This window comes from Triturus cristatus, chromosome 5_2, assembly GCF_964204655.1.
Source record: "Triturus cristatus chromosome 5_2, aTriCri1.1, whole genome shotgun sequence".
Taxonomy (NCBI): domain Eukaryota; kingdom Metazoa; phylum Chordata; class Amphibia; order Caudata; family Salamandridae; genus Triturus; species Triturus cristatus.
The window spans coordinates 340,370,093-340,396,442 of NC_140588.1; the positions used below are offsets into that span (position 1 = coordinate 340,370,093).

The following is a 26,350-nucleotide window of genomic DNA, read 5'->3' on the forward strand; positions in this document are numbered from 1 at the left end:
CTGTACATGATCATAAGAAGCATCCAAGTTCTAAACGTTTGTTCATTCCTTTTGGTTGTAATGTTGGTAAATGGTTTATCCAGAAAATTTCTCTGCGTAAAAGATGTTGTTGATTGTCTTTACCGGGTAATGTCGGTACTTTTTCTAAAATACAGAAACGTAACTGGCTGGGGTTGTGATGAAACTGATTGAAGTGTGTCGCAACTGTTGATTTGGCATTGTTTAGCCACTATAACCTGGCCCTTATCTCCGAGGGCCAGGTTATAGTGAGAGCCAGAACAAATGTATACATTATTCGCCTGTCTTCTAGCTGGAGTTGGCCCATCTTACTTTCTACCTTTCGTCCGCAGAAAATCATTGCATAAAACGTTGGCCATATGCCTTAAGAGTTTGGAAAGATTTAGAATGTCAAGGATAAGGAATAAAGTAAATTTATTACATTAGAGTTTTGATATCAGAATGCTGTGCATACCTTATGTATGTATGCAGAGATGTGAAGACAGCATTTTACTTTTTGCATGATTGAAATAGTTGTGATGCTAATGAAGACTCTTTATACATACTGAATTTAACTTAAATTTGTTGCTTGATACGGGATTAATCAAGACTTATTGAAACCTCTGGTCGCAACCAAATTTTGGTAAATTCTTTTCAAATTATCTTGGCCCATTCTTGTTATGTATGTTAAAGATTACGCTAGAAGTGTGTTAGTTCCTACCAGCAGCGAGGAGATATTCAATAGAAAAGAAGAGAGTGAAGTCTGGTTCTGGGAATTACTAGTCCATGTAGCTGTTAGGCAGTGTGGCGAAGGGCTTTCTAACATTGAATTGGCATGAAAGTAGTTCTGCTCCTTTCTTTCTCTTGCACAAGCTGTTTTTTTAAATAAAAGGATAGAAACCATTAGGCTTTTATTTAGAATACATTGAATTATATTGAAATAGTTCAGGCAGGTTCATTTCTCATGGTTTTTTAAAGCTTTAAACATTTGATGAAATGTATTACTGTCAGTAACTGCGAAACTATGAAACTGAACAACCTCAAAGGATTCTTTCAATATTTTGTTTTATTCAATTTCTCTTGGCCAAAGGTGGAAAGTTTTGATTATCCATGATTGCACTATAACAGCAAATGCTCTTGGTCTGATCATTTACAGAAAGCGAAGGTACGTCTTATATCAGAGACGGCTTCACTTGCCCACTTCAATAACTTGCATAAAGATTGCGCATTGTCACTTCCTTTAAGCAACTTCTCAGACAAGTGATGTTCTACTATCTTCGTGGAAAGAATTGTGGGGATTGGAGGTATTGCTTGCCTGAACCTTGATAGAGAACAACATTCATAGAAAGCTATCATGCCTCCTTCTGACTACACCAATCATCTCTTGCACACAGAAATATGTGTAATGATGATATCTGACAAAGTTATTAAGCATCTCTTTCACTGGCTACATATATGGTCTAATCCATCCCGAAGAACCCGCATTTTCTTTCAAAGGTACCATACATGTGCTAAGTCACGAAAGCTCTAATTGATATTGTAATTGCTGCACTCTGGAATACATCAATAGTGATTGATTAGTAAGATACTCTTTAGTTTATTTGCTATATTGGAACCTGATAAGTAACTTTTAGCCACAGAAAATACATCTTAATGCTTTTACTTCATTTTCGAACAAAGTGAAGGAAGACATGCTTTCATTAACCTCAGCCACTGGTGGTTGCCCTCAATACCACTCTAGATAGAGACTTGCTATATTCAAATCAGCCTTAGACTTGCACCAACATGAACAGTCTCATAATAGTGGCACTCGTAATGTGCAGCAGTGGTGGGACTGGCACACGCACTCTTTCACACACATACTCACACCCAGCACATACAAAGGCACACACCAACTCAAAGAATGCATGCAGAAACACACAAACATTCATACATACACCCACGCACATACACACCATTAAAAAAACAAAATATACTGCGCTGCATCTTGGGAGGCCAGAATGAAGACTTTTTTGCTTCCTGAAGGAAAGGACGGAAGAAAATTCCACCGCCTATCATTGGCTGATCTTCTCAAAGGTCAGTCAATGAGAGGAGGACCTTCTTTACCCCTTCACAGAGTAGGATGGCATCTATGGGACTTGCTGATCCCACCCCACTCTGTGATGAGCATCACTGATCGACACTCGGGTCTGGGCACTTCAGCAAATACGGCTCAAGAGGCTAGATGCCTGGGCATTAGGCGCATGTAACTCAGTTGGATGCCTAATCCAATCAAAAAGAGTATCTATCAGCCTGACCTTTTCTCAGCCTGATAGACACTCTTCATGCATCTGAAACAGGTAGAGGGGTGGGGCTCCTCCACCCTTAGTGACTGCCCTCTGCTGGTCTACCCCAAATGCCCAACTAGGGGCATATCATCAACGAGGCGATAAGAAATTATCGCCGCTTTTGCATCCGTTTTCGGACAAAAAGCGGCGATAATTTTATCGCCTAATTAGCAAGGTCACGTTATCGCATGAAACCTTGCCTTAGCGCCTGTATTCTGAACGCCCAGCTTTGCATCTCTAATGAAATGCAAAGTGGGCGTTCCTGACCTGACATAACTGGAGAAATGTCGCTAAGCGACATTTTTCCAATTATCAATGGGCACGCTACCCTGCAGAGCTACGAGCAAAGTAGCGATAACCTCTGTTATCGCTACTTTCCTTACGCCTGCTTCAAGACTGACTTAGCCATGATATTCTATGTAAGGTGGATATCATGGCTAATTATGCCTTGCCCTATCATCAAGCTATCGCCAAACTTTGTGAGATTATCGCTGGATTCCCAGCGATAATCTCACATTTGGCAGTTAGCGCTTGGAATTTCATCGCTTTTGAGATAAGCGTTGCTAATAGCACGCTATCTCAGCGATAAAATTCCACGTTACCCGGCGATAATTATCCTAGCGCTAAGTGCGCTTAGCGATAATTATCGCCGGTCCTTGATGATATGCCCCTTGGTCCCCTCCAGATGGGAAAACAAGCAACCCCGGAAAAGGAGCAAAGTTTATTTCTCCAGCAAAGTTGATTGAAAGAAAAAAAAAAGGTGTTTGTTATTGTCTTTCAGATTTTTTACCAGATCCCAATGTTTTAGTATAATCTTTACTGATAATAAAATCTGATGGGGAATGAAAACCCCTTTTTTTCAAAAGGGGCAGCAACCTAAAAGACTCACTAGTAAGAGCTGCTCTGCCTAGACAGAATGTACCCACTTTGCACTCACAATGGGGTCTCCCCCCCCTTGTTGGGACATTATAGATGTGGTCATTGTTTGGGATGTGAACACACACTTTGACACCAAAACATTTTCTCATTCAAATTTTAAAATGGACTTGAAACATTTTACGAACTGTAACTCGAAAGATGTAATTTATGTCATTTGTGCACATGTAAAAAACTATATATTGGTCAAAGGTCCCAAGAAATTAAGAGTAGGATTCTACAACACAAAGGAAGCATCAAGTGCAGGGTGACTGGAGTCCTCTTGCGGAACATTATCAATCACATCAACACATGGCTCAGGATATTTTGTGTCAAGTAATTGATCAGCTGCAACTAGAAGCAAGAGGAGGTGATCTTACCAGTCTACTTTCCAGGAAAGAACTAAAATGGATAGACCAACTGGATACAATCAACAATGGACTGAATAATTTAGAAGACTGGAGACAAGCAGCATGTTTTTAAGATGCTCTATGTCTGCTCTATAACAGATCGTGTATGAGCTTTGTTTGCTTAATATACATGTTATGGAGATGCAGTATCACCATGTATGTAATTTCAAAGTGGCCTTAAGCAATTACATCTCTATATTATTGCTTGGTATTTATTCTAGTTCTAGGAGATGGGCAGGTCTTACATGTTCTAAAGTGAGTCTCCTTTTTCACTGTAAATAGCTGGGGATTTTTTCCATTTCTATTGTAGTTTTTAGGAGTGTATGTACTAACACTTTTTTGTCAGTGCTTTTAAAATCCTTTTTTCCAATCTCCCTGAGCTCTACATTCCACAACTTTTATTTACCCACTTATTTAGATACAATTCAATAGTTTTTTAACATACTGCCCGCATGAACGTAACACATATGGAGGCAATTCTACCAATATTTATAAAGTTTGCGCACGCAAGGTCCCACACTAAGCAGACAGGGCATCGCTGATGCTGTCACAAGTAAGCCCTCTGCTTGTCCCTGGATAGCAATGCCTAGTCGTGTTTCCTAAGTAGCCTTTTCTTTTTGTGACAGTATGTGTAATGAGCGCTGATTTCTGGACAGAGTCTTTGGTTTTGGGGAGAAACATTGCTTCCCAAATGGGTAAGTTCTTTTGCAGGTGTTAAAAACACTTTTTTTTTGTTTAGTGCAAGAAGTCACTGGTGATCTCTGTATACCACAAAAATGGTTATAGATGTAAAACAATGTTTGCAAGATTAGTAAGAGGTTCTCTATGTTTGCTACGTTTGGATAGATTTTGATGGGTGATCCATTGATTTCATTTGATTTAGGGTTTCTAACAAGCACTAGTCCTGATGAATACCCTGTTGAGGTTATTTTAGAGGTCTGAAACATCCTGTTGACTGGAATAAATATGGAATGAACAAAAAAAACGTTCATTTATTTTTTTTGTTGTAAATTGAACAGTCAACCGCGTTTTATATATTCTTTGTTGGCTTTATGCCACAATTATCACTTTTTGTCACTATTCATGTGCACTGCCCCATATTTTGGAGCACCTACCTGTCTTATTATTAGTATTATCGTACCACTGTGATTTCAAAACCGTAGGAATACACTTGTATGAATATAACTAAATGTCAGTTTTTTCTTTGGTATTATGTAGTGCCAACAGAGCCTAGGCTAAAAGCTCTCTTCAAGGAAATCATTATTTTTTTAGGTTTAGAATACATACCCAGATCCCCAGGAATCCAAGGTTGCCCCTTAGGTATTTCAGACAGAAACCAAGCTAGGCTGAAAACAGTCTGGCGTTGCTTGTGTTCCTGTTCAAAAAGAACCAGGCCTGGAAGTTTGGGCTGGAATGCCCAAGTTAGAGCTGGATCCAGTCTAATTTACATATGGCTGGATCCAGTCTCTGGTGGTGTAGTGGACAAAAAAAATGATGTCCTGGAACAAGGCCCAGAGAATGTACTAATGGCTGAAATTAATTCAAGAATTCTGTCCGCCATTGTTTTTGTTTTCCTTTTTTCTGTATTTCGATCGAAAAATTAATTCATTTTATGGAGCTTTTATTTAGATACAGCATATCCTTTAAACATCGAACCATATACACTCATTTCCAATTACTGTTCTTCCGGTGTCTGATTGCACTAGCAATTCTAAATGTGTTTTTTTGGTATTTGTGGCGATAGAAATGAAATAAAAGTATATTTATTTACAGTATGTCTAATGTATTTGACGCTAAGGAAGAAACAGCTTCTTCCTATATTACGACATTGTCATTTTAGGAAAGTGGCTTAAGCTATGTGGCTAGCCACATTCCTACAAAAAAATGTACATGCTAATGAGTAGCCAAATAGTTTTCTTTGCATAACCCCTTTGGTTATATATGGGAAACAGCCTTTACACCGTGGCTCGAACCACGCTGTGCCTCAACAGCGTGTTCCGAACCAACAATGCGTCTTTACAACACATTCCTTTACCACGCAAGTCATTACAACAACTTGTCTTAAGGAAAACGTTGTTTGATTGACGTTGGACTTTAAGTCCAGCACTTTCCCTAATGTTGCACAGACTGGAGTGGGAATAGAAAATTATACTATCCCAACTCCAGCACTTCCTCTAAGGCAAGTCATTGTAATGACTTGCATGGTAACGGAATGAACGACACGTTCATTCTTTGGACAGTTATTAAGGCAGGCATGATTCAAGCCTGCGAGGTTCTGACATACAACCAGTTTATATACTTATTAAAGAGATTTTAGTGCTTCTCAACTTCATGGTGTACTTATACAAGCTGCCCACTCACCCTACTACATGTTTTAATTTTTAGTGAACCCTTTGATATATTGGATTCACCTCCCATATAGTAAGGTGGCGAATCATGATAATTCACAAGTAATTAATTTAGGCTGCAACCATAAGTACTAACTGTGCTAAATTTAGCCTACATGGTAGCAAACCTCTTTTCTACTTTACAACTACTTTACAACTACACTTTGTATTTAGTTAACTTGGACCATTTGGTTGCAAAACTGTAAGAAGTCCCTCTTGCAATATCAAGTCCTTAAATATTTGAATATGTGTGATCTTTCAGTCCTGTGTTGCAGTTGATTAGCATTCCATGATAATACTTTCAATATTCAATATCTAGTTTGTGGCAGTTTTATATGCCATGTGTGAAAACAAGCAGCACAAATAGGAGAAATAAGGCAAGAAGAATGCACTCCCCTAAATACCTAAACTGTTTGCAACATGTAGCCTTTTTTCCCCACAAAAGTGTTAACCTATCTGCTTGGACTTACTTCCACCTTTCTTTCTCATAAGGAGCCTTCCATTATTATTGGGCTGGATTTGACAACATGTTAGCTTGACTTCTGGGCTCTTAAAAATTAATAGGTCATTTTATGATTGTATTATGTTCACTACCTCACTGACCCCCTACATTCATTGGTCTATTAATACACTCTGCTTCAGAGCTGCTTCGTTTTTCTCAAGTTTGCGGTTGCCCTGGGGATAGTGCATTGAATGTGCTAGGGTGCACTGTTTGCGCACAACGCACCTGCTTGAAGGTGTGCCATGGCACAAACAGGGAAAGTGTGCCCTATCTATGATATGGCCCCTGGTGTGTTTCTTGGAAGTCAATACATTATGTGCTCGATTCCGATCTCGCTAAGAAAGCCCTCCGTACAACTCGGATCTGGAGAGCTTTCCAAGCGAAACGTGCTCTGGGTGTCCGAACGAGCGAGTACGAAGCAACCGTATGCTTACGGACTCGATTCGCTCAGACTCCCATTGAACTCTATGAGAGCCTGTGTACAGACGTGTACACAGGCTCCCATAGCAAATAGGGGTGGATGCGGAAAGGTGTACACCCTGTGGTGCTCGCCACACTCTGCATGCCTGGATCAGGGGGACCCTTGGACACACCCTCGTGACGGATTCGGATGGCCCCGGGTGAAGGGGGGTCTGCTACGGCCCCCTGAAGTACCATTCCACAGCCATTTAGTTTCGCTGAGACCGAGGCAAAGCAGCTGTCCGAATCGTGCATCGTACCCGGAAACGATTCGGTCAGTGTGTACGCGATCTTTGCATTGTACTTGATCGTTCGGACCTGTGTACGATTCGGTCGTAAACAAGGGCTAAGAATCGGATCCGGGAAAGCCAAATCCGATTCGGAGGGCTTCCGAATGACATCGGAATTGGGCCCTATGTGTCAAAGGAACACGTGCCCAAAAAGTGAAACTTTGTTTTGAAAACACATCCCTGACAGAATAATTTTGCAATTATATATACATTTTGATAAAGGCATTCACTGAGCTTGTTGCCATCTGTATAGCATTTGTAGCACTCACTACCTCATTCCATTGGTATACGGTGCACAGACTTGAACTGGCAACAATGAGCATTCTTGATGCTTTGATATCAATGGTGATAAACATATTTTCATATTTTTTCCTATTGATATTTTTGTTGCATCACATGATGTTATTATTTTGACGAATAATTGAGACTGTGACCAAAACTTTAACTTGCTTAAATTAATATAAAATGCTTTAGAAATACCCGAGTGCCTTGTAGGGTGTTGAGTTGGATTAAACCTATAGTGGTTTATGATTAAGTTTAAGGTATGTTGATTGCGAAACAACTCATATTTCTATTTATAATTCTCGTTCATAGTGCCCACTTGCCTCCTCACTACTCCTTTTCCACTATTTTCATCTCCAACTCCTAGACAGACCCATCTCCTTTTAGGTCTCAGGTTTACATTTTAGTGGTGGAGCAAAATAAGATGATTTCTCAATTAAGTTAAATATTTTTCTTCTATTTGCACCAATGTATACTATCAGCTTAGATTTCGACTGGCTATCTGGATACTTGCCTTGTGTTCATTGTAACTCTGAAAATTATTAATAAAGATATTTTTTTAAAAGAATGAAACATGAAACTAAGCCTTGAGAAGGGAGTGCACATAGCGCTGCTGGTAACAGTCGCCCAACCCACTGTTTAAAAAAACGTGCTTTAACTTTTAAATTTGTTCTGAACCTGCTCTTAATTTGTTTTAAGGTATTTGTGTGATTATTGCTGCCAATTTAGTATTTGCTGCCACTTTAGTATTTTTGACGCTGCAATCTTAAACTGCTCACCGTCATCAGAGGTCTCCACTGTTCTGCTGCCTGGACCACAACACCAATTAGATTGATGATTGAGTGGAGGGAGTCGTTCCTTCCAGGAAGTAGGGGTTTCCAGTCCACCCATTACCGGTGGGCCACTTCGGTGGCCATCTTGGAATGGAGACGCTCTAAGCTTCCTCCAATTTACACCAAGGCCCCAAGTATATCTTAGGTGATGGCACTGACGTGCAGCAGGCGCGCCAGGGGCCAGCCACACTGCCCGTTTGCCATTAGACCATTCTATTCGTCGGACATATAGCCGCAATGATCTTCTTTTGCTTCAACCTCAGCCTTGCCTCCAGTCTACCAGGTGGGAGGTGTTAGCTTTCCCCCCTTCCGTGTGTAATAATTGTAGTTTCACCCTGGCATGGACGCACCCCAGCACCCTGGGTCCTTCTCCAGAGGCAGTGGGAAGGGGCCCATGTTTAGAGCAGCCCTAATTAACACCGGATCACTAGGCAGGCACCATCAGGATATCTTTGATCTCCTGTCTAATAAAAAGGTCGATTTATTATTCATTACTGAGACCTGGCGGTTTTAAGATTTGATCGCAAAGTCGGGAGGGGTGGAAGTGTTGTGGTCATCTTCATGGATAAATGGGCCTTTCGCTGTGAGGAGTCCTCTGAGCTAAGATTTTAGTGTTACTATCTCCCCACATGTCTCGCTGGGTGGTACATTGGTTTGCAGGCCCCCCCGGGGCCTGCAGGGACTTTTCTCAAAAAGCTGGCGGATGTCATCATTCCCCGTGCGTTGCGGTTTACGAAATATCTCTTTCTGGGAGATCCTAACATCCATTTGGATAAAGATGATGTGGGAGACGCCAAAGAATCTCTTGGCTCTCTTAACCTAGCCCTTCTTACTCAATGGGTCAGGGCACCGACTCATTCAGGTGGACATATCCTTGATGCTATCTGTTCCAACTTCCCTATTAAGGTGGAGGATCCTCTGCCCTTGTCCGATCACTTCCTAAAATACTTTTCCTGGGTTCTGGAGGGTAGTATTCCCCCAAGCAATGCTGGTCAAAGCCCGGCCTTTGCTTAAATTGACACGATGACTTTTAGCTGAGCTCTAGCTGAGTCCAGACCAGCCCCCTCTGTTAATTTGGAGGATGCTCTTGAAAACTTCTCCAGTTGGATCAAGAGGGCGGTGGCCCGATCTTCTCCCATGGCCCCCCATAACTATCCAGGGATTCCCCATCCCAGCCATGGTTTTTGCATGAGCTTAGACTACAGAAACAACACTACAAAAAGGTAGAACGTTTATTGCGGCTGGAATATTGCACTTTGGTGAAACTGATCCTTACGAAAGTCCAGAAGCTGTACTATACCTCTATAGCTCAGGCCAAAAGCCATTATTATGCGTATCTGATCGATCTAGCGAGGAACAATTCTAAAGAAATCTTCTCCATCGTCCAGAACTTTATGACTCCTAGGGCGGAATCCATCATGCTTGGTGCGAGGTACTCTCAAATTTCTTTCCTGATAAGGTTCGCTCCATCCAGGCTTCTTTTATTTTAGGCGATCACTCTATGACCAGGCCCTTGCCCTCGGAAGTGCCACATACTGAGCTTATTCCTTGTCCTGAAGAAGACCTTCCAGCTTACAAATCTATGTACAATTCTAGCTTACAAATCTATGTAATTCAATTACTGAGCTAGATACATTGTCGCTACTTTTTTGATATTGGACCTTGTTCAAAACTTTCACCTGTAAATATTTGTACAGTATCATGTCAGTCCTTTGTATGATACACAGATTTTGTCACCTTGTCACTTCACTCACTGTGTCACTTTAAATCACGTTCACATGCGCCGCTTTATCAATTGAATTATCAGACAGCATCTTTATTGTCTTTTCCTGCTAATTCTTGACCTTGCTCAATAACTTTAAAACGCAAAGTAAAATCATTTTCCTTTCAAAACTTAAATCAGTTTTTGTGTTTGTGTGTAAGCGTACCGCCTATATTAATCACTTTATCCTACTTTTATGTATAAAACTACTAAGAAATTGCTTGACCCGACAGAACCGATTGTTGCTCGTATTATATATGCCCAGGTTCTGAGGGATACTAGGTTACCCCTGTAGCTTTGTATATAACACTGAGTCAGCCTTGGTGGAAGTCTCGGAGGCTATACGGGAATGTTAGGATGCGGGAGGGAGGGCAGCTCTTATTTTGTTGGATCTCTCGGCAACATTCGACTCTGTCCCCCACTCTCTGTTGCTTACCTGCCAAGTGGGCATGGGGATCTCGGGTGCTGCCTTGAGTTGGCCTAAATCCTTCCTGGAAGGGCGCACCCAACAAGTTTGGTTCCCTCCGTTTTCCTCCTCACCTCAGGAGGTGACCACTGGGGTGCCGCAGGGGTCCTCCTTGAGCCCCCTTCTCTTTAATCTATACATCAACTCACTGATTTATTTGGCTGAAAAGCTGGGAGCCAAAATTATAGCTTATGCTGACGATGCTCAGCTGCTGTTTACCTGGGGAAAATCAGACTGCTCCCCGTTACTGGCCAAAAATTGCCTCACAGCAGTCAATGGCTTTCCTCAGCACAGCTTAAATGCAATGAGGACACGTCTGAAATTCTTCTCTATTGGACCTTCCCTCCCCAGTTCAGAGAAACTCTGTGACCCGCGGATTTTCCCTTGCCAGCCGCAACAGGGCAACCCGCGAAAAATCTGGGAGTCTAGTTCAAGGAGAATCTTTCTTTTTCCACCCAGATTAAGAAGCTAGCGGGGAACTGCTTTGGGTTACTTAAAACTCTTAGGAAATTTTGTACGATCTAAGGTCACAATGCATGTACTATGACTTCACCCGCCAAGATTAGCAATATGTACAGATACGTGTTTAACTGGAAGTTACTGGAAAATATGTAATGCATAAATGTATACTCTGACCGCAGTTTTTTCAAGTTCAATAAACAGATTTATATAAAAAAAAAAAACTCTTAGGAAATTTATCTAGCTTCTCCCCAGAACGGCTAAGAAAACAGTGACCAGGCCCTTGATACTTTCGCGGCTCGACTACGCCAATGCTGTGTATGCCGGCTTGCCGGGCTACCTTCTTAACAAATTACAGGTTGTCCAAAATGCTGATGCTAGACTTGTTATTAACAATCCGATGAGAAGCAGTGTCAGACAGGATCTGCGATCACTTCATTGGCTGCATGTGGCAAATCGAGTCAAGTTTAAAACCTTGGCCCTGGGTCCATCGTGGTTTGCATGACTGCGGCCCCTCCTGTGGAAGAGGTTCCAGTTCTATGCCCCCGCCAGATAACTTCGTTCATCTGCTCAGTTCCTGGCCTATACTCCCCGCTTCGGGCTCACCAGAGTGGGGGACAGCTCACTTGCTGGTAGAGCTGCCACAGCCTGGAATGCACTCCCTCCGCAGTATTCAAGACTTCTGTCTATTTAAAACAAATTTGAAGACTTATCTCTTCCCTTAAATGAATCTTGAGGCGTTCCGTGCTCACTTTCCTTCTCTTCAGGCTCGCGCCGGGACACTCCTCGGAGTATCTGTACGTGCTACAAGTGCAAATAACATAACATAACAAAACAGGACAACTTAAGTGCTACAGCACTTCAACTTTTCTTCCATGTTACGAAAAATTCTGATAAAAAGACAGAATTTACAGAACAAGAAGTGCCATATTCAAGGTAGAGAACTTTATTGAGATAAATTGAAACAAAAGTTCCTGCAAAACAGTACCAAATTACATGATTCTTGGATTTTGTAACAAAACTTTGACGCTCTAAATCTTTAAGGAGAGCAATATCTTCCAAAGAAAAGGATGTTTTTTGATTGGTTATGCCGGATGAAAAACAAGAAAGGATGGTCAGCCTTGAATTCCTCTTCCCGGAGCATGCAAAACATTGCAATGCCCGCTGTTGCAGCTGCTGCTTCAGTGCCTTCTTCATTTACCTCCACAAACGATTTGTGCACAACTTTAGATAGAAAAAGGTCACGTGTTCCTGACATTCCTGACAAGTCTGCCACACCATTCTGAAATAAGTCTACAAGACCCAGGCCGGCCAAAGCTGATTTAAGCTCATAGGAGTCTTCTAGCTTGAATTTGGGCAGATGAACGTGAACATCGATAGCATCCATATTTTCAGGTAAAGTCCATTCCTGGAGTGTTTTTAAGGTAAGTTGACTTTCCAACTGTAGTTCAAAATAGAAAAAGAGACATAATATAATCAAAAACCATTCCACCATTAAAGAGCAAAGTGACATTCAAATTGCACAACACCTGAATATAAGAATTTAGAAATACATTTCATCGCAATACGTAAAGGAGCAACTTAGAAAGGAAGTAATAATGATGATCAAAAGACTCTATATAGCCTCACAGCACAAACAAGGGATGTATCTTAAGAAAGCCCTTAGTGTTGTATGAGAGTATGCTTGAAAACTCAAAACCAGATAGATCAAGTTTGCTCCAATAGAGATTAGGCTAATAATTATCGAGAAGCAGAGCAATTCAAACTCAAGGGACTTTTGAGCATCACACGCCAGTACTCACATGCAGCATAGTCTCATTGTGGCTACTCTTTGATAAAATGTCTCAAAGGATCTAGTCAGGATTCATCCTCTATTATAATACTTAGGAGCCAGAAATCCCTGTATATTAAACTAGTCTTTAGTTTTCTTATTACAGTCTAGCTGGGACACCAGTAGTCACCTATAATAAGACAATATCACAGCTGCTGAATTGTAGTTGGGTATAACATTTGAGTTGGGATGTCATAGTCAGTGTGAAAGGCAGGTCAAAAAGAATTACAGCTTATTTTTATACAGTGAAAACGTGATCCACCTTTTCAGTCATTCTGAAATGGTTTCCTGAAATGAGCACTCATCAGCAGAAAGGAGCAATTGAGGGGCAGCATATTTATTTTTAGCACAGCTATATTTCATTATATGAAAGAAGGAATTCCTCTCCTATGTTACCTCATATTATAAACTAAAGGTCTTTTTAGAGTGACTAACAAATTAAATTGCATCCTATATGTGTTTGCAACAAACTACTAGTTGCATATTGGTGAAATGAAATATATTCCACATATTTGCAACCGTACAATCTGAAAGAGCAAGAGGCCAGGGATTTAGGTTTTGAAGGTTAATTATTCTTTCCTGTGATTGGAAGAAACCTTCTTCAAATCATCCAGAAATATCTATTATGTTTGATGTTTTCTCTCACACTACAAATATATTTACACAACTTTCTTGCACTTTGAATGATGCTGAAAAATTAACCGCTGGAGTTTGTTCAAGGAAGACTCAAGTAGACCTGTGACATAGTGAACTGGGTGCTAGCGAAGGTTCTAGCTACCTCTGAAGCTGCTGCAAGAGGGTGCTATACGCATACATTGTTCATCCAGTGTTACCCATTATTCTAGCAAAAGCGACAGATATTACAGCTGGTGCACCAGATCATGACTGTAGAGACAGTCACTAGGTAAAAGGTATGCAAGGTGGATGCTCACATACAAAATCATCACAACTAACCTAATTCTCATGGCGAGAGAAATGGATGCAGCACACTTCCGGTTTTACAATTCTTGTGAGACATTTCTGCTACAAAGCCAATATCACAAGATAAAAGGAAGCAATTTAAACGTCCAGCCCAGTAATTTGGATTCAGGTGAAACCATGCTAGAGTAGTAAACAAATAAAGCACAGCTGTACTAGAGAGGCGTGCTGTGTATGTTTGTTTATCAACCTGTAAACACAATAAACATGTGTTGTACAACCGTCTAAAATGTAACTTTTAAGAAATGCAGACCTAGAGATATAAATCTTGACAAGTATGCTGCCTGCAGGCACTTGAATTATGGATGTCATATGGGACTTGTGATGTTGAGGGACACAGAGACGCATATTGTTAGCCCATTGCTGCCAGTGAGGTCACTATGGGTAAAGGTTGCTACTCCTGGCTTGGTTTGCCCTTTGGTACCACTGACACCGCCTTTGTGGTCACTGGCCATGTTTAGCTTCTAAAGTTCTCAAACACACACATTCTTGTCTGAGCTACAGATGCTTGTTGAATTAAGGGTTTTTGAAAGATCATTAAATATATATATATATATATATATATATATATTCACTGTAAAAACCATACGTTTTAGGGAAAGTTATAGTTAGTTGGATATTTCACTCGTACAAAACCAGAGAAATTCCCCCGTTATAGTTAGTTCAGCTAACTATAACACGTGCCCCCGCAATGCACTGCCGATGACGTCACATATTACATCACTCTTGACATGGTCAGTGACATCACTGATGACATCACTGATGACATCTCAAATGACATCAACTTTCCCTAAAACCTATGTTTTTTTCAGTGAATATATATATATATATATATATATATATATATATATATATATATATGCTCCCCCCAATTAATAAATGGACAGAGGCAGTCCACCAATTAAAAAGCCTATCTTTGGAGAGGGGCCTCAGGGCTGTTAATGGGAGGTCGAAATCGGATAGCGAAGGCTCCCATACTTTTAATAATGGGTCAAGAAGTAGTAGGATTGACTACTTTTTTATTAATTTAGAATTATGGACAAGGTTTGGGGATATGGAGGTTCTTCAAAGATCAGAGAGCGACCATGATCCTTTGATATTGACACTTGAGGCGAAGGGCCACCCACTGCGGAGGGTAGGAACGGAAATCGCAACAGCAGATGTAATTATGTCCCAAGATTGCCGTAGATTAAAATGGGTACAGGTCTCAGAAGATGAGGGCACCATGGTCTTGATAAAGTCAACTCCTGAAGACACTCTTTTAGCCCTCTCTCATCTTGAAATTGATAAGGCCACTCTCCCTGCCCTTACAAAGGCCCATGAGGACCTGTTTGCAAAGTTGAAAGCTGTTTTTACAAAAAAACAAAAAAATCTAATGAGCAGCCTATTAAAAAATCTGCAAAATGGTATGATGGGGAATGTAGGCTAGCTTTTAGGCACCTCTCCCAAGCTATTAGGTTGGGAGCACCCCAGGAGGTTAGGAAATCAAGGTTTGAATATAAAGAAACCCAACAAAGGGCAAAGAAGACCTTCCATGAAAACAGATGTAAGGATTTGCTACATGCAAGTATTGGGAAAAACTGGTGTCAGTTCTGGCAAATAATTAAATGGGGTGGTGGTGATATAGGGCCGGTACCAGTTAATAATGTCCCACCAGAAGTTTGGGTCTCGCACTACCAGACTCAGTTTTCATCCTCCATAGATAGTCCTAGACATTATCCACAAGCAATTTCTGATTGAGTCCTAATCATTAATCTAGGGGAAATTGAGAGAGCTTTGGATGGTGTTGCAGTAGGGAGGGCCTCGGGCTCGGATTGTATCCCAGTGGATATATTTAAAGCCGATAGGCAGAATTGGCTTAAATATATTCTTATTCTAGCCAATGGTTTGGCTAGAGGTGCCCCCATACCACAATCCTGGCGTGGGGCAGAAATCATCCCTATTTATAAAAAAGGGGACAGTGCCAGCCCAAGTAACTATAGGCCTATAAGCCTTATAGACACCTTGCAAAAGATTGTGGCTAGATTAGTTGTAAGTAGGGTAAATAGGTGGATAGATGATAAGGAAATTTTATCCACTTATCAAGCAGGATTTAGCTCCCACGTTAGCACTATCGATCAAGTTTTTAGATTCATGATGATATATTGGAACACAGTGGTTTTAGCAGGGGGGACTCTTTTTGCAGCATTTATAGACCTTAAATCTGCATTTGATTTAGTGTCCCGCTCCAAGTTAGGGGACACACTTAAGGAAGCTGGGATGCCCCCTGAGATTTTATCATTCATTATTAAGCTTCATGAGTCTACTTACGCCCAGGTTCGGTGGGGACAACAGGGTGAGAAAACAGATTGTTTTCCTGTGAACAAGGGGTGTGTTTTGGCCCCTACCCTTTTCTCGTTGTTCATAAATAATGTGATCTCATACTATACTGAGTATCCAACGGACGCCCCTACTCTTGCTGGCTAGAGGGTTCCGCTTTTAATGTTTGCGAGCGGCACTTTAATTCTGTCCAAAACACATTCTGGCCTGCAACGAGCCCTTGACAGATTCACTATATTTTGCAACGACCATGGCTTGGTAGTCAATGTTGACAAGACCAAGTTCATGCTGTTGCATAAACATAAAATAGTGAAAGCCAGAGTACAAATGAATAACGCGCCTTTGCAGCAAACAGATTCCTTTACGTACCTGGGCGTTACTATGGGTAAGAAGATGAATTGGAAGCCACAGATAGAGTTATTAGTTTTAAGGCATAATCAACTAGCAGGGGTCCTTTTAAAAGAACACCGGCTATCCCTCACCAAACCAGTTGGACCGGCACTCACTATTTATCAAGGGAAAGTTATGGCTTCAATAATCTATGGTGTGGAACTCTGAGGATTTGAGAACTTAGGTCCATTAGTCCTAGCCAAGAATAAGTTCCTGAGAGCACTGACCGGTCTCCCTCAATCGTCCCCTCTTAAACCTTTACTTTTAGATTTGGGATGTATTTCTTTTGAGGAGGCTGCGGGTTTTAGACCTCTTGCCTATTGGCGAAGACTATGGACAACCCCGGAGCTAGCACCTTATGCTAAAGCACTTAAGCATATTAGAGAAGCCGACAAGTCCTAAAAAATTATATGGCTACAAAAGATTAAGGGCACACTAATTGATATGGCGCTCAGCCATCTGTGGGAGGACCCAGAAGGGAACTTGTTCCCAACTAAAAAAGATTTCAAAGCTTTATATAGGGACATGGTTTGTCAGAAGTCCCTGTCACTGGTGAATAGTGCCTCCTTAACTGGCCTTTTTTTAGATCATCAATACGAGCATAGGCTGGAGGCCTATTGGAACTTTATCACGAGACCCGGTCACAGGAAGCTTTTTCACCAATTTAGAGTGGGTTCTCTCCCTTTAAAATCATTTACGGCTAAGTGGGGTGACGATTTAGACACAAAATGCCATAGGTGCCCATCCCAGGAAGAGTCTTTAACCCATGTCTTGTTTGTGTGCCCTGCATACAAGGGCCCCCGTCATAAATGGCTCAAGCCGATCTGTCAAAAAATTGGCACAAGATCATGCCAATCTGCTTTACGAATTCTAAAGACAGGTACTAGTGAAGTCGTAGTTATAGCTATGGCTACATTTTTGAGTTGGACATGGGCCCTCAGATTGGTTTGCAATGCACTAAGTAACCTGTTTTATAGTGTGTGATGTCCTCTTCTCGTTACCACTCTAGGTAAATTGTTAAAAAAAAACAAGAACGTATTGTCCAAATCTTGTGCCATAATCGTTTTAAATTTCCTATCAAAATTCTTCTTTTCCTTATCATAATTAACTTTTATCATAAGTATTGTTATGGTATGGAATTTGATGGAAGTCTTTCTTACCTATTCTTAATTTTATTGACTTTGTCTTTTAAAACATTTTATGTCATTTTATCATATTGTATGCATATTATATGTATTTTATGATTGAAAAAGATCGAATAAAGACTAACCTGACATATATAACCTCAGGAAAGAATTACTTGGGCTCTACAGTCCCTTCTTTAGTCAATGAGTTGCTGTCCTCTTCCAAAGTCTCTGGCTTTCAAATGCTGTTGGTGTTCATGCACACTTCAAAATCTGAGATCAAGTCCAGCGCAGGTAAATGTAACGGATCAGCAAATCCCATGAAAAAAGAAAAAGTCTAAACGCAGAGAAATGATGCAGGACTACTGCCTCCTTCACTTATTAAATGAGCAAGTTGCCCTGTCACAGTTGCACTGAAATGATGCTCCATTAAAGTTCACTGACTGGGTCATGCTTTGAAGAGTTATACTATGAAAATGGAAATTACTGATGAAATTGAGGCCTGCCGCCTTCCAAATGAGGGTCACAAGGAGAAAGAAAGGGGACGTATTCAGTGAATAAAACTGTATGTAGATGACTCAGTAACAGCAGCACTGGGAGGCAGTAGCTTGCAGGACACAGCAATATAGGGTAATAATTCATGTCATGAGGCCCAGCACTGAAATGCAATAATTAAAGGGGTCAGCACTTTTGGGCAATAATTCTGACAAAATTCTGTGAGTTAATAATGAATGGGTAACAGCACAAGATGTAAATAATTCATGGGGAGGGGAACCAACGATGGTAATAATTAAGGGAAAGTAATGTTGAATGTTAACGATCCATAAACTTCAAAATATTAGGCAAGGGCTATTAATAATTGGGTGCAGCATAACTGGCTGATTATTAATTGGGAGTGGCAATGCGGCGGTAATTATTTACCTGTTTGAAGCTGTATAAGTACATATAAATAGTTCTGCTTGGGAATTTTAGTCAAATTACTCATAATCAAATGTCACTATACTCATCCTTTTTGGGCTTCAGAGTAGCGTGCTACTCGTCGAAAAGTGCTTTGACGCCTAGTCAGGGGTAGTAAACGCTAAATAAGTACAATTGCAGTAGTATTTGTGTGCCTGGGTCCAATGTGGATGAGTCTGGGCCTGTGATGCTTATGCCTTAGCCTTAGAGACTGCACCCATGCACGTGAAACTTTGCCGTCATACGTAAGGCTTTGTGTCTATCTGAGGTTTAGTTTTGTATTTGACTGTTCCTGACCATTTTAGATCATTCCCTCCACATGAAGTTTGTGCCTTAGCATTCCAGGCTGGTATTGGATACATGAAGTTTAAATGGGCATATGACGGCTTCACTTAGGCATAGGATGGTTGCACCTTGGTGTGGCAAGGCAAGGCAAACAATAGCCGTGCCTGGGTATTTGGGGCTATGTGAAGACCTTTATTGACTGTAAAAGCTTTAACTTGGCATTTAAATCCGTAATAGTCATATAGGGTTATATCCGGACATATGAGGTGGTGCCTAGGCATTTGAGTAGTGGCTGGGCATTTGATGATCGGGCCTGAATTTAAGTGGGCATATGACGACTAGCATTTGAGGCTTACTTTTGGCATTCAAAGCTGTAATTTGTCAGAAAGGTGTACACACAGGCACATTACCACTGTGGCCTGGGCATACGCTGGCCTGTTCTTGGTTTATCGTGACAGCACCCTGCCTGATATATCTGCTAACTGAACTGTATTTTCTGATTTAGTAACATTTTTATTTTAATAATCCTACAAGTATTGCAGTTTTGAAGTTCTGTGATATCACTTGTGGTGATGCAATCAGGTTAGAAGTCAGGAGAATAAAAATGTTGGAATGCCATTATGAGTCAAAGTGTATGTGATGTCATGCCCACCATTTTTGGTACTTTGAAGAAATGACTCCAATGAGCAGCAATCTGGAATGTTGCAGGACTCTCACTTTACAGATATCTATATATAACTGTGAGAACCGTCTGAAGCTAGTGTGCTGGGAATTTAATACTGACACGATTCCTGTTTATGAAGACATAGAGAAACTGAAAGTAGACAGCTTGTCAGCACATGTGGCTTCACCTGTTTAAGGCCAGTTGCATCATCAGTGATGTCATCAGGTAACAAGAGGATCATGCTGAGTTCATCACCAACATAGGGAAGCTCCAGAGCACGGCAGTTGGCCTCCATAATGTAGCGGAAAGGAAACTTCTTCTTTTGATACATCATCTTCACTGTCTTTTGTTTATTCTGATAGAAATTACAGATAATAATTGCAACTTTATTTATTGCGAAAACATAAATCCAAATGCATCACAAGGAAAAAACATACAAAATGAAGCATTTTGTGGGGAAAAATTATTTATGAATCCTGGGCAAACTTTTAGGTACCCAAACTCAAATAAAGCATTCTTAAAAATTGCCAAATGGGGTGGACTGGCCAGGCAGCAATCTCATTTGACATGGGGATCTGGAGCTCCATCCAATGCAACCAGTATTGGAGAATTCTACCATCCTTCCTGAATATTCACACACAGAATGATCAGTATTAGGAACAGAATAAGTTGCGGGGTTAATTTGGTGATTTTCCCCATGGAAAAATATCTTGGAATCTGATGAACGACTCTTGAACGGTTGACATCAAGCCATAGGCCTATTTGACGATCATGTACCAGATGGAGGATCGGGTCAATCTGCAGAAGCAAAAGAGTTAAGCGGTAACCCCCTGTGTTTGAGCTGGAGGCACTTGGTGGCTCTACAAGGTGCATCGGTTTCTGTCTCCTGAAGCCAGGGGCAGTGCACACATAAGGAGAGGTACCTTGCTAGAGGTACGACAGCTGATGGAGAAGTGTTATGGGCTCCCACCAAGGACCCAAGCTGTTGTGTGAGGTGGCAGCTGTGTACGACAGGCCTGCTAAATATGATGTTGTCACAGTGACCACCATTATGTTAGCAGGGCAGTTTGGCGATGTGGAATACCCATGGGGCAGGTCATGAGGACACCATAAAACAAGCATTGGCAAAGCCAATAGTTCTCGCCTATGCAAGAGCCTTTGCCAACTGATTTTAGCCATGTTGTATACCAGCATGGATGAGGTTCAGCCTGGCTAAAAGTAAGTGGCATAGAGGAGAATGGTGTGGCGTGTAACAGAGTGGAATGGCGAAGAGTTGAGTAGAGTGGAGTGGCATAGAGTGTCGTGTATTGGAGTAGCATGGAGTGGAGTCGCGTACAGTGGCGTACACTGGAGTGGCAATAGGGTAAAGTGGACTGGTGTTGTGTGCATTGGTGTAAACTGTTGCAAAGTATAGTGGTGTAGAGTGCAGCCACATAAAATCCAGGGGCGTACAATGCAGCAGTGTACAATGCAGTTGTGCAGAGTGTTGCACAGTAGAGTTCAGTCACATAGAGTGTAGTAATGCAGAGTGATATGGAATAGAGTAGAGTGGCATAGAGTTCAGTGATGCAGAGTAGAGTGCCATAGCGTGCAGTGGCGTAACGTGGTGAAGAGTTGACTGCTGTTGAGTGCAGTGGCATAGAGTGGAATGATGCAGAGTAGGGTGGCGTACAGTGCACTGGCAGAGAATGCAGTAGTGCAGTGTAGAGTGGGGTAGAGTTCAGTAGCGTAGAGTGCAGTGGCATACAGAGTGCAGTGGCATAGAGAGTTGCAGAGTATAGTGGTGCACAGTGGAGTGATGTAGAGTACAGCTGCATAGAATTCAGTGGCATACAATGCAATGCTATAGAATGCAGTTGCGCAGATTAGAATGGTGTATAGTAGAGTTCAGTGGTGCAAAGTAAAGTAGAGTGGGGTAGAGTGCTGTGGCATAGAGTGGTGCAGAGGTGAGTAGTGTAGAGTGCAGTAGTGTAGAGTGATACAGAGTAGAGTATAGTGGCATGGAGTGCAGTGCTGCAGAGTTCAATGGCATAGAGTGCAGTAGCATTGAGTGCAGTAGTACAGAATAGAGTTGTGTTGAGTGCAGAGGTGTAGAGTGACGTAGAGATTAGTGGCATAGACTACAGTGATGCAGAGTAGAGTGCATTGGCATAGAGTGCAATGGTTTAGAGTATAGTGTTGTACAGTGCAGTGGCATAGAGTGCAGTGGCATAGAGTGGAGAGGTGTAGGATGCAGTGGGGTAGAGTAGATTGCTCCAGAGTAGAGTGAAGTGATGTAGAGTGGAGTGTTGCAGGGTAGACTGAAGTGGTGTAGAGTGGAGTAGTGCAGGATAGAGTGCAGTAGCTTAGAGTGGCATAGAGTAATGACGTAAAGTCGTGTAGAGTGCAGTGGCATAAAGTGCATTAGTGCTGAGTAGATTAGCATGGTGTACCATAGATTGGCATAAAGTGCAGGGGTGTAGAGTGAAATGTTACAGAGTGGCATAGAGTGAGGCTTACAGTGGAGTTGTGCAGAGTACAGTGGAGTGGCCTAGACTTGAGTGGTGTAGAGTAGAGTGACGTAGAGTGCATTAGCATACAGTAGATTGGTGCAGAGTGTACAGTGCAGTGGTGTAAGTGGCATAGAGTGGAGTGGTACAGAGTTGATTGGAGTGCAGTGGCGCAGAGTGCAGTGGCATGGTGTAAAGTGGAGTGGTGCAGAGTAGAGTGTAGTTGCATGAAGTGGTACAGAGTAGATTGGAGTGACGTAGAGTGGAGTATGCATGGTGTGGTAGCACATTGCTATTACAGACAACATATTTTCTATTGAAATGAAGATTACATATGTACAGACATACAGTTTTACGAATAAAACTATACAGCGCAAAAACGATAAAGTGTGGAAATGGCATAACCCAGAGAATTGTATTGTTCTGATCATATTAAAGTGTTTGCTTCCAACACACTTCAGAATTAACAAAAATGTGTTTAATTTGTGCTTTACTAATACTGATACATTCTGAAATATTTGCAGAGTCTAAATTTTGTTGTTGTGCCAGAAAAAACCCTTCCTCTACCCCCAATGGAAGAGGTGTGGTGCAGCGGCCAGGGTGCCTGACTCCGGACCACAGGGTTCACGGTTCGATCCCCGGCTCCGGTGGCAGGTAAGCCCAGCACCATGTGACTCTGGGCAATAGCTTGCTTAATCTTTTTTTTTTTAGTATCACATGCATCCACTCACTTTGAAGTCAGAGAAAGAAATGTAAACACAAAGCTCCCTGGAAGGCAGAGCTTGACATTTGACCGCTGTCTTTGAATGCACAGCAAATGTGACAAGATATGCACAAGATGTACAGGCCTGTTTCGAGAAAGGAGCACTAGTGGAAGAATGTGAAAAGGCTTTGCTCCTTGGGAAGGACAAACTGAACCTGAACAGCCTAAAACAAATAAAGCCAGCAAATAGAAAGCCAAGGAATCTGAGTTACAAGCCACATAGCCAATGGTAAGCAACGAGCGGAATGCATTCCCAGGGAAGCTTTCTTAATGTCCCCAAGATGTCTTTAGCAAACCAGTAGGCTTTGACCTAAAAAGGGGACTGGAAGGGTAAGCAACATGAATGGCAGCAGTAATTCCCCAAATGCTAAAGCACAGATTGGAGACCAATATAAATACAATGCAAACATTTCCCCCTTACTTAAACCAGTTAAATTTTTATTCTATGTTTATTAAATAATCAATACCTTAATTCATCTTTCATTATGTAAGATTTCAAATTGATTGCAGTTCTCCGTTTAGGAACAAGAATTACCTTATTCAGCCTGAATGGCATGTCCACAGTGCTCTCTGCATTAAATTTCTCTGCCCAGTTTCCTTTGAAATATATGGCATTTACCAGCACCAGGATTGTGGAACTATCAATGGTACCTTCAGGCAGTAGATCCAGAATTTTACCTAAAGCCAGGAGTTGAAATTAAAAGGAAATATGTGTGTATGTCAGATTTAACATACTTAAAGACAAGTCAAAAAATGGGTTAGCGCAACAAGGAAGCCAACCCTTTCAAGATGGTTTTGGAAAAGTGGAAGGGGAATGAGGGGGAATATGCAACTTAGTGTTTTTTTTGGACCATTCGTTGCTACAACGCACATTTTCACAAGTCCACACCCATGTCATCAATTCATTGCTCCAGCTTCTTCACAAAAACATCATATTTTGTAGTGACTTGCAGAGACTCAATATGGTGAAGGACCCATTTGGGACTATTCCAATGTTCTCGACCCATTGGTCTCTCACTTGGTCCCCCAAAGACCAGGCAGCAGATCTTCGGTTACCGCAACACACAGCATACCCTGAATATTCAAATGTTAACTGATGGGGATCTATGTATCACTCAAAGAACTATTAGGTTCCCAGATTGCATTCATGATAGGATGATACCGAGGATCTGCTGCATATCGTCCAAAGAAGGCAATATACCCTTGTAGAACTTCATCTCTAGCCAATGCCTAACACTCCCCCATGACACAGTAAATCACACACATTCTGGCATGCATTGAAATCACTGACACATTATGCCTTATTCATTGCACATGAATGATGAAGGAGATGGCCTCCCTCAAGGTCACTGAAACAACACATTGCTACTAAGAGACACACTTAAACTGGATTCTTTCTACATGTACTCCTGAGCAAAATTTGGTAGCAAAGCAGCAGCAATACACATGATCGCACAATAATTTACAGCCAACTACTTCTTGTTTTAGCAAAAAAGGCCACTTTATTAAGACAGGAGTAATTCTTAAACTTTAAGTAAACAGCATTGAGAACAACTCAAAAATCACTAATGTATTAAAATAGCTCAATCCCCAAATTATCTCAACATAGCTTCAAGAACAAACCTCATGGTCAGCGAGCATCCTAATTCTGACTGCACTCATGTTGTTGAAAGAACCATCATTTCTCTTCCCCACCCCTGTGTCCTGTCCTTCCCCCCACCCCCCCCCCGAGGGATGGATAAGCCCGCTCCAGACTGTCGAACCCCCAAAAAACACCTAAATATATAAATGAAAAAAACTATACCTGTCTCATAGTGGTGGAATGCTAAATGCATCCCATTAACTCCTGAAGGCTTGCTATATATAAATAATTTAGCAAAAAATCCCAAACCCAAAAAAGGGGGTGGGTCAGCTAAAATTCACCAACAGCCCTAGGCACAGCTGCCGCGAGTGCCTTCCCGCCCAAAAAGACTCTTTATAAAACCTTCCCATAAGACCTATCCAGATATGTGGCCTGCTCTACTGCGCAAAAACACCCAGGGAGAGACCGGCGCACGCCAAGCTCCCCCTGGGTCCCCCATTGTGCAAGCAATAAAACAAGGCTAGGACAGCAACACTTTGCATGCATTTCTATCAATGTTAATTACTGTGTATGAACCATATTAAAGCTGCGTGCAGTCACTTCAGAGCATGTCACTGAAAAAGATATGGATGTCTCCTTTGAAAACACTACTTTCATCACCAGATTTCAGCTCCAAAGATACTGTGAGTGCATATTATGAGAATAGTGGTCACTAATTACAATTCCTTTCTTTGCCATACATCTATCTCCAAATACCGGATATTACAAGGTATTGAGCCTGGATTAGGAAATAACATACTGACCCTGTATTACCAGGTCAATTTTCGTATGTCAGACCAAATTCCAGGTCCTTTTCCAATTCTATTTACCAAACAAGTGGTAAATGGTTTTAGGATATTGCTGTGGGTTGGGGAGATGGGAGGGTTGTGGTGGGGATAGATAGATGTCAAGGGACAGGAGGGCATATGTGATGCCATTGTGCTGGCAAGGGTGGGTGGGTGAGGCTGAGGGAACAGCCCTTGCCACTCTCTAGTTGTGGATCCACACCTGGTAAAGTAGGGTTTGGTGTTTCCGGACCATTTTAGGTTCAGAAACACTGGACCGCTACTAGTTTGGCAGACAGATATTCCTCAGGGGTATTACTCCACTTGCCCCTTAATGATACCTCTAGAGGGGTCACAGGCCCTGCCACTCAGACATTGTGCTTCATTTCTGCACATAGAATGTTGGGATAAATCCTCAATGTGTATAGCACTGAGGACACAATACAATGCATTCACAAATGTGTCATCTCTGACCTCAGTAGGAGGTTGATGAGGGTGTTAAATGACTTACCGATACTTTCAGAGATGTCAGTTGTCTTGCTACGGATTGACAGTTTTGAGGCTGTAAGGCCATTCATGGTCCTACATACTGCCTGTTTCTGTCTCCTGGTTTCCAGTTAGTCTTGCTATAACTTTGCTACCGCCTTCAGAATACAATGCTCGACACATCAACTGGATATCCTAAAACCTCCCCGCCTGTGATTTGCTGAAATTATTGTACTTCATAAAACGATTTTACTAGAGTTTGCGTTGTGACAAATAATTATCAGGATTTGGATATTGAATTGTTTGGTGGGCAGGAGGCTCAATCAGCTGCAGCAGTGTACACATCTTTAGCTGGGATTTGATTCATTTCAGTAGGAGCACTGTATTTACTAACAGCCACAATTTCATTTGGATTTCATTATCAGGAAAAGGAAAAGGTCATATCCAGACTGGATTCTGGCAACAGTAAATCAAAAATCATGGACGCCCCTCCACTGAAAGACATAAAAACACACAACGCTTTGCTGCTATAAATTTTTGTTTTAGATGAAATTAATGCTCACAGAGTT

General features: G+C 41.5%; 1 protein-coding gene across 1 annotated transcript in view; it reads right to left on the reverse strand.

Annotated features, from left to right (window-relative positions):
- Positions 1-12,012: 12,012 nt before the first annotated feature.
- LOC146822963 (leukocyte elastase inhibitor-like) overlaps positions 12,013-26,350 on the reverse strand; it is a 70,122-nt gene continuing 55,784 nt past the window's right edge. The window contains exons 5-7 of the mRNA XM_085607132.1: positions 23,425-23,567; positions 19,825-19,992; positions 12,013-12,530 (exon numbers count right to left, since the gene is read on the reverse strand). Coding sequence (XP_085463258.1) covers positions 12,129-12,530; positions 19,825-19,992; positions 23,425-23,567 — 713 coding nt within the window. The 3' untranslated portion in view covers positions 12,013-12,128. The remainder of the gene's footprint in view (positions 12,531-19,824; positions 19,993-23,424; positions 23,568-26,350) is intronic.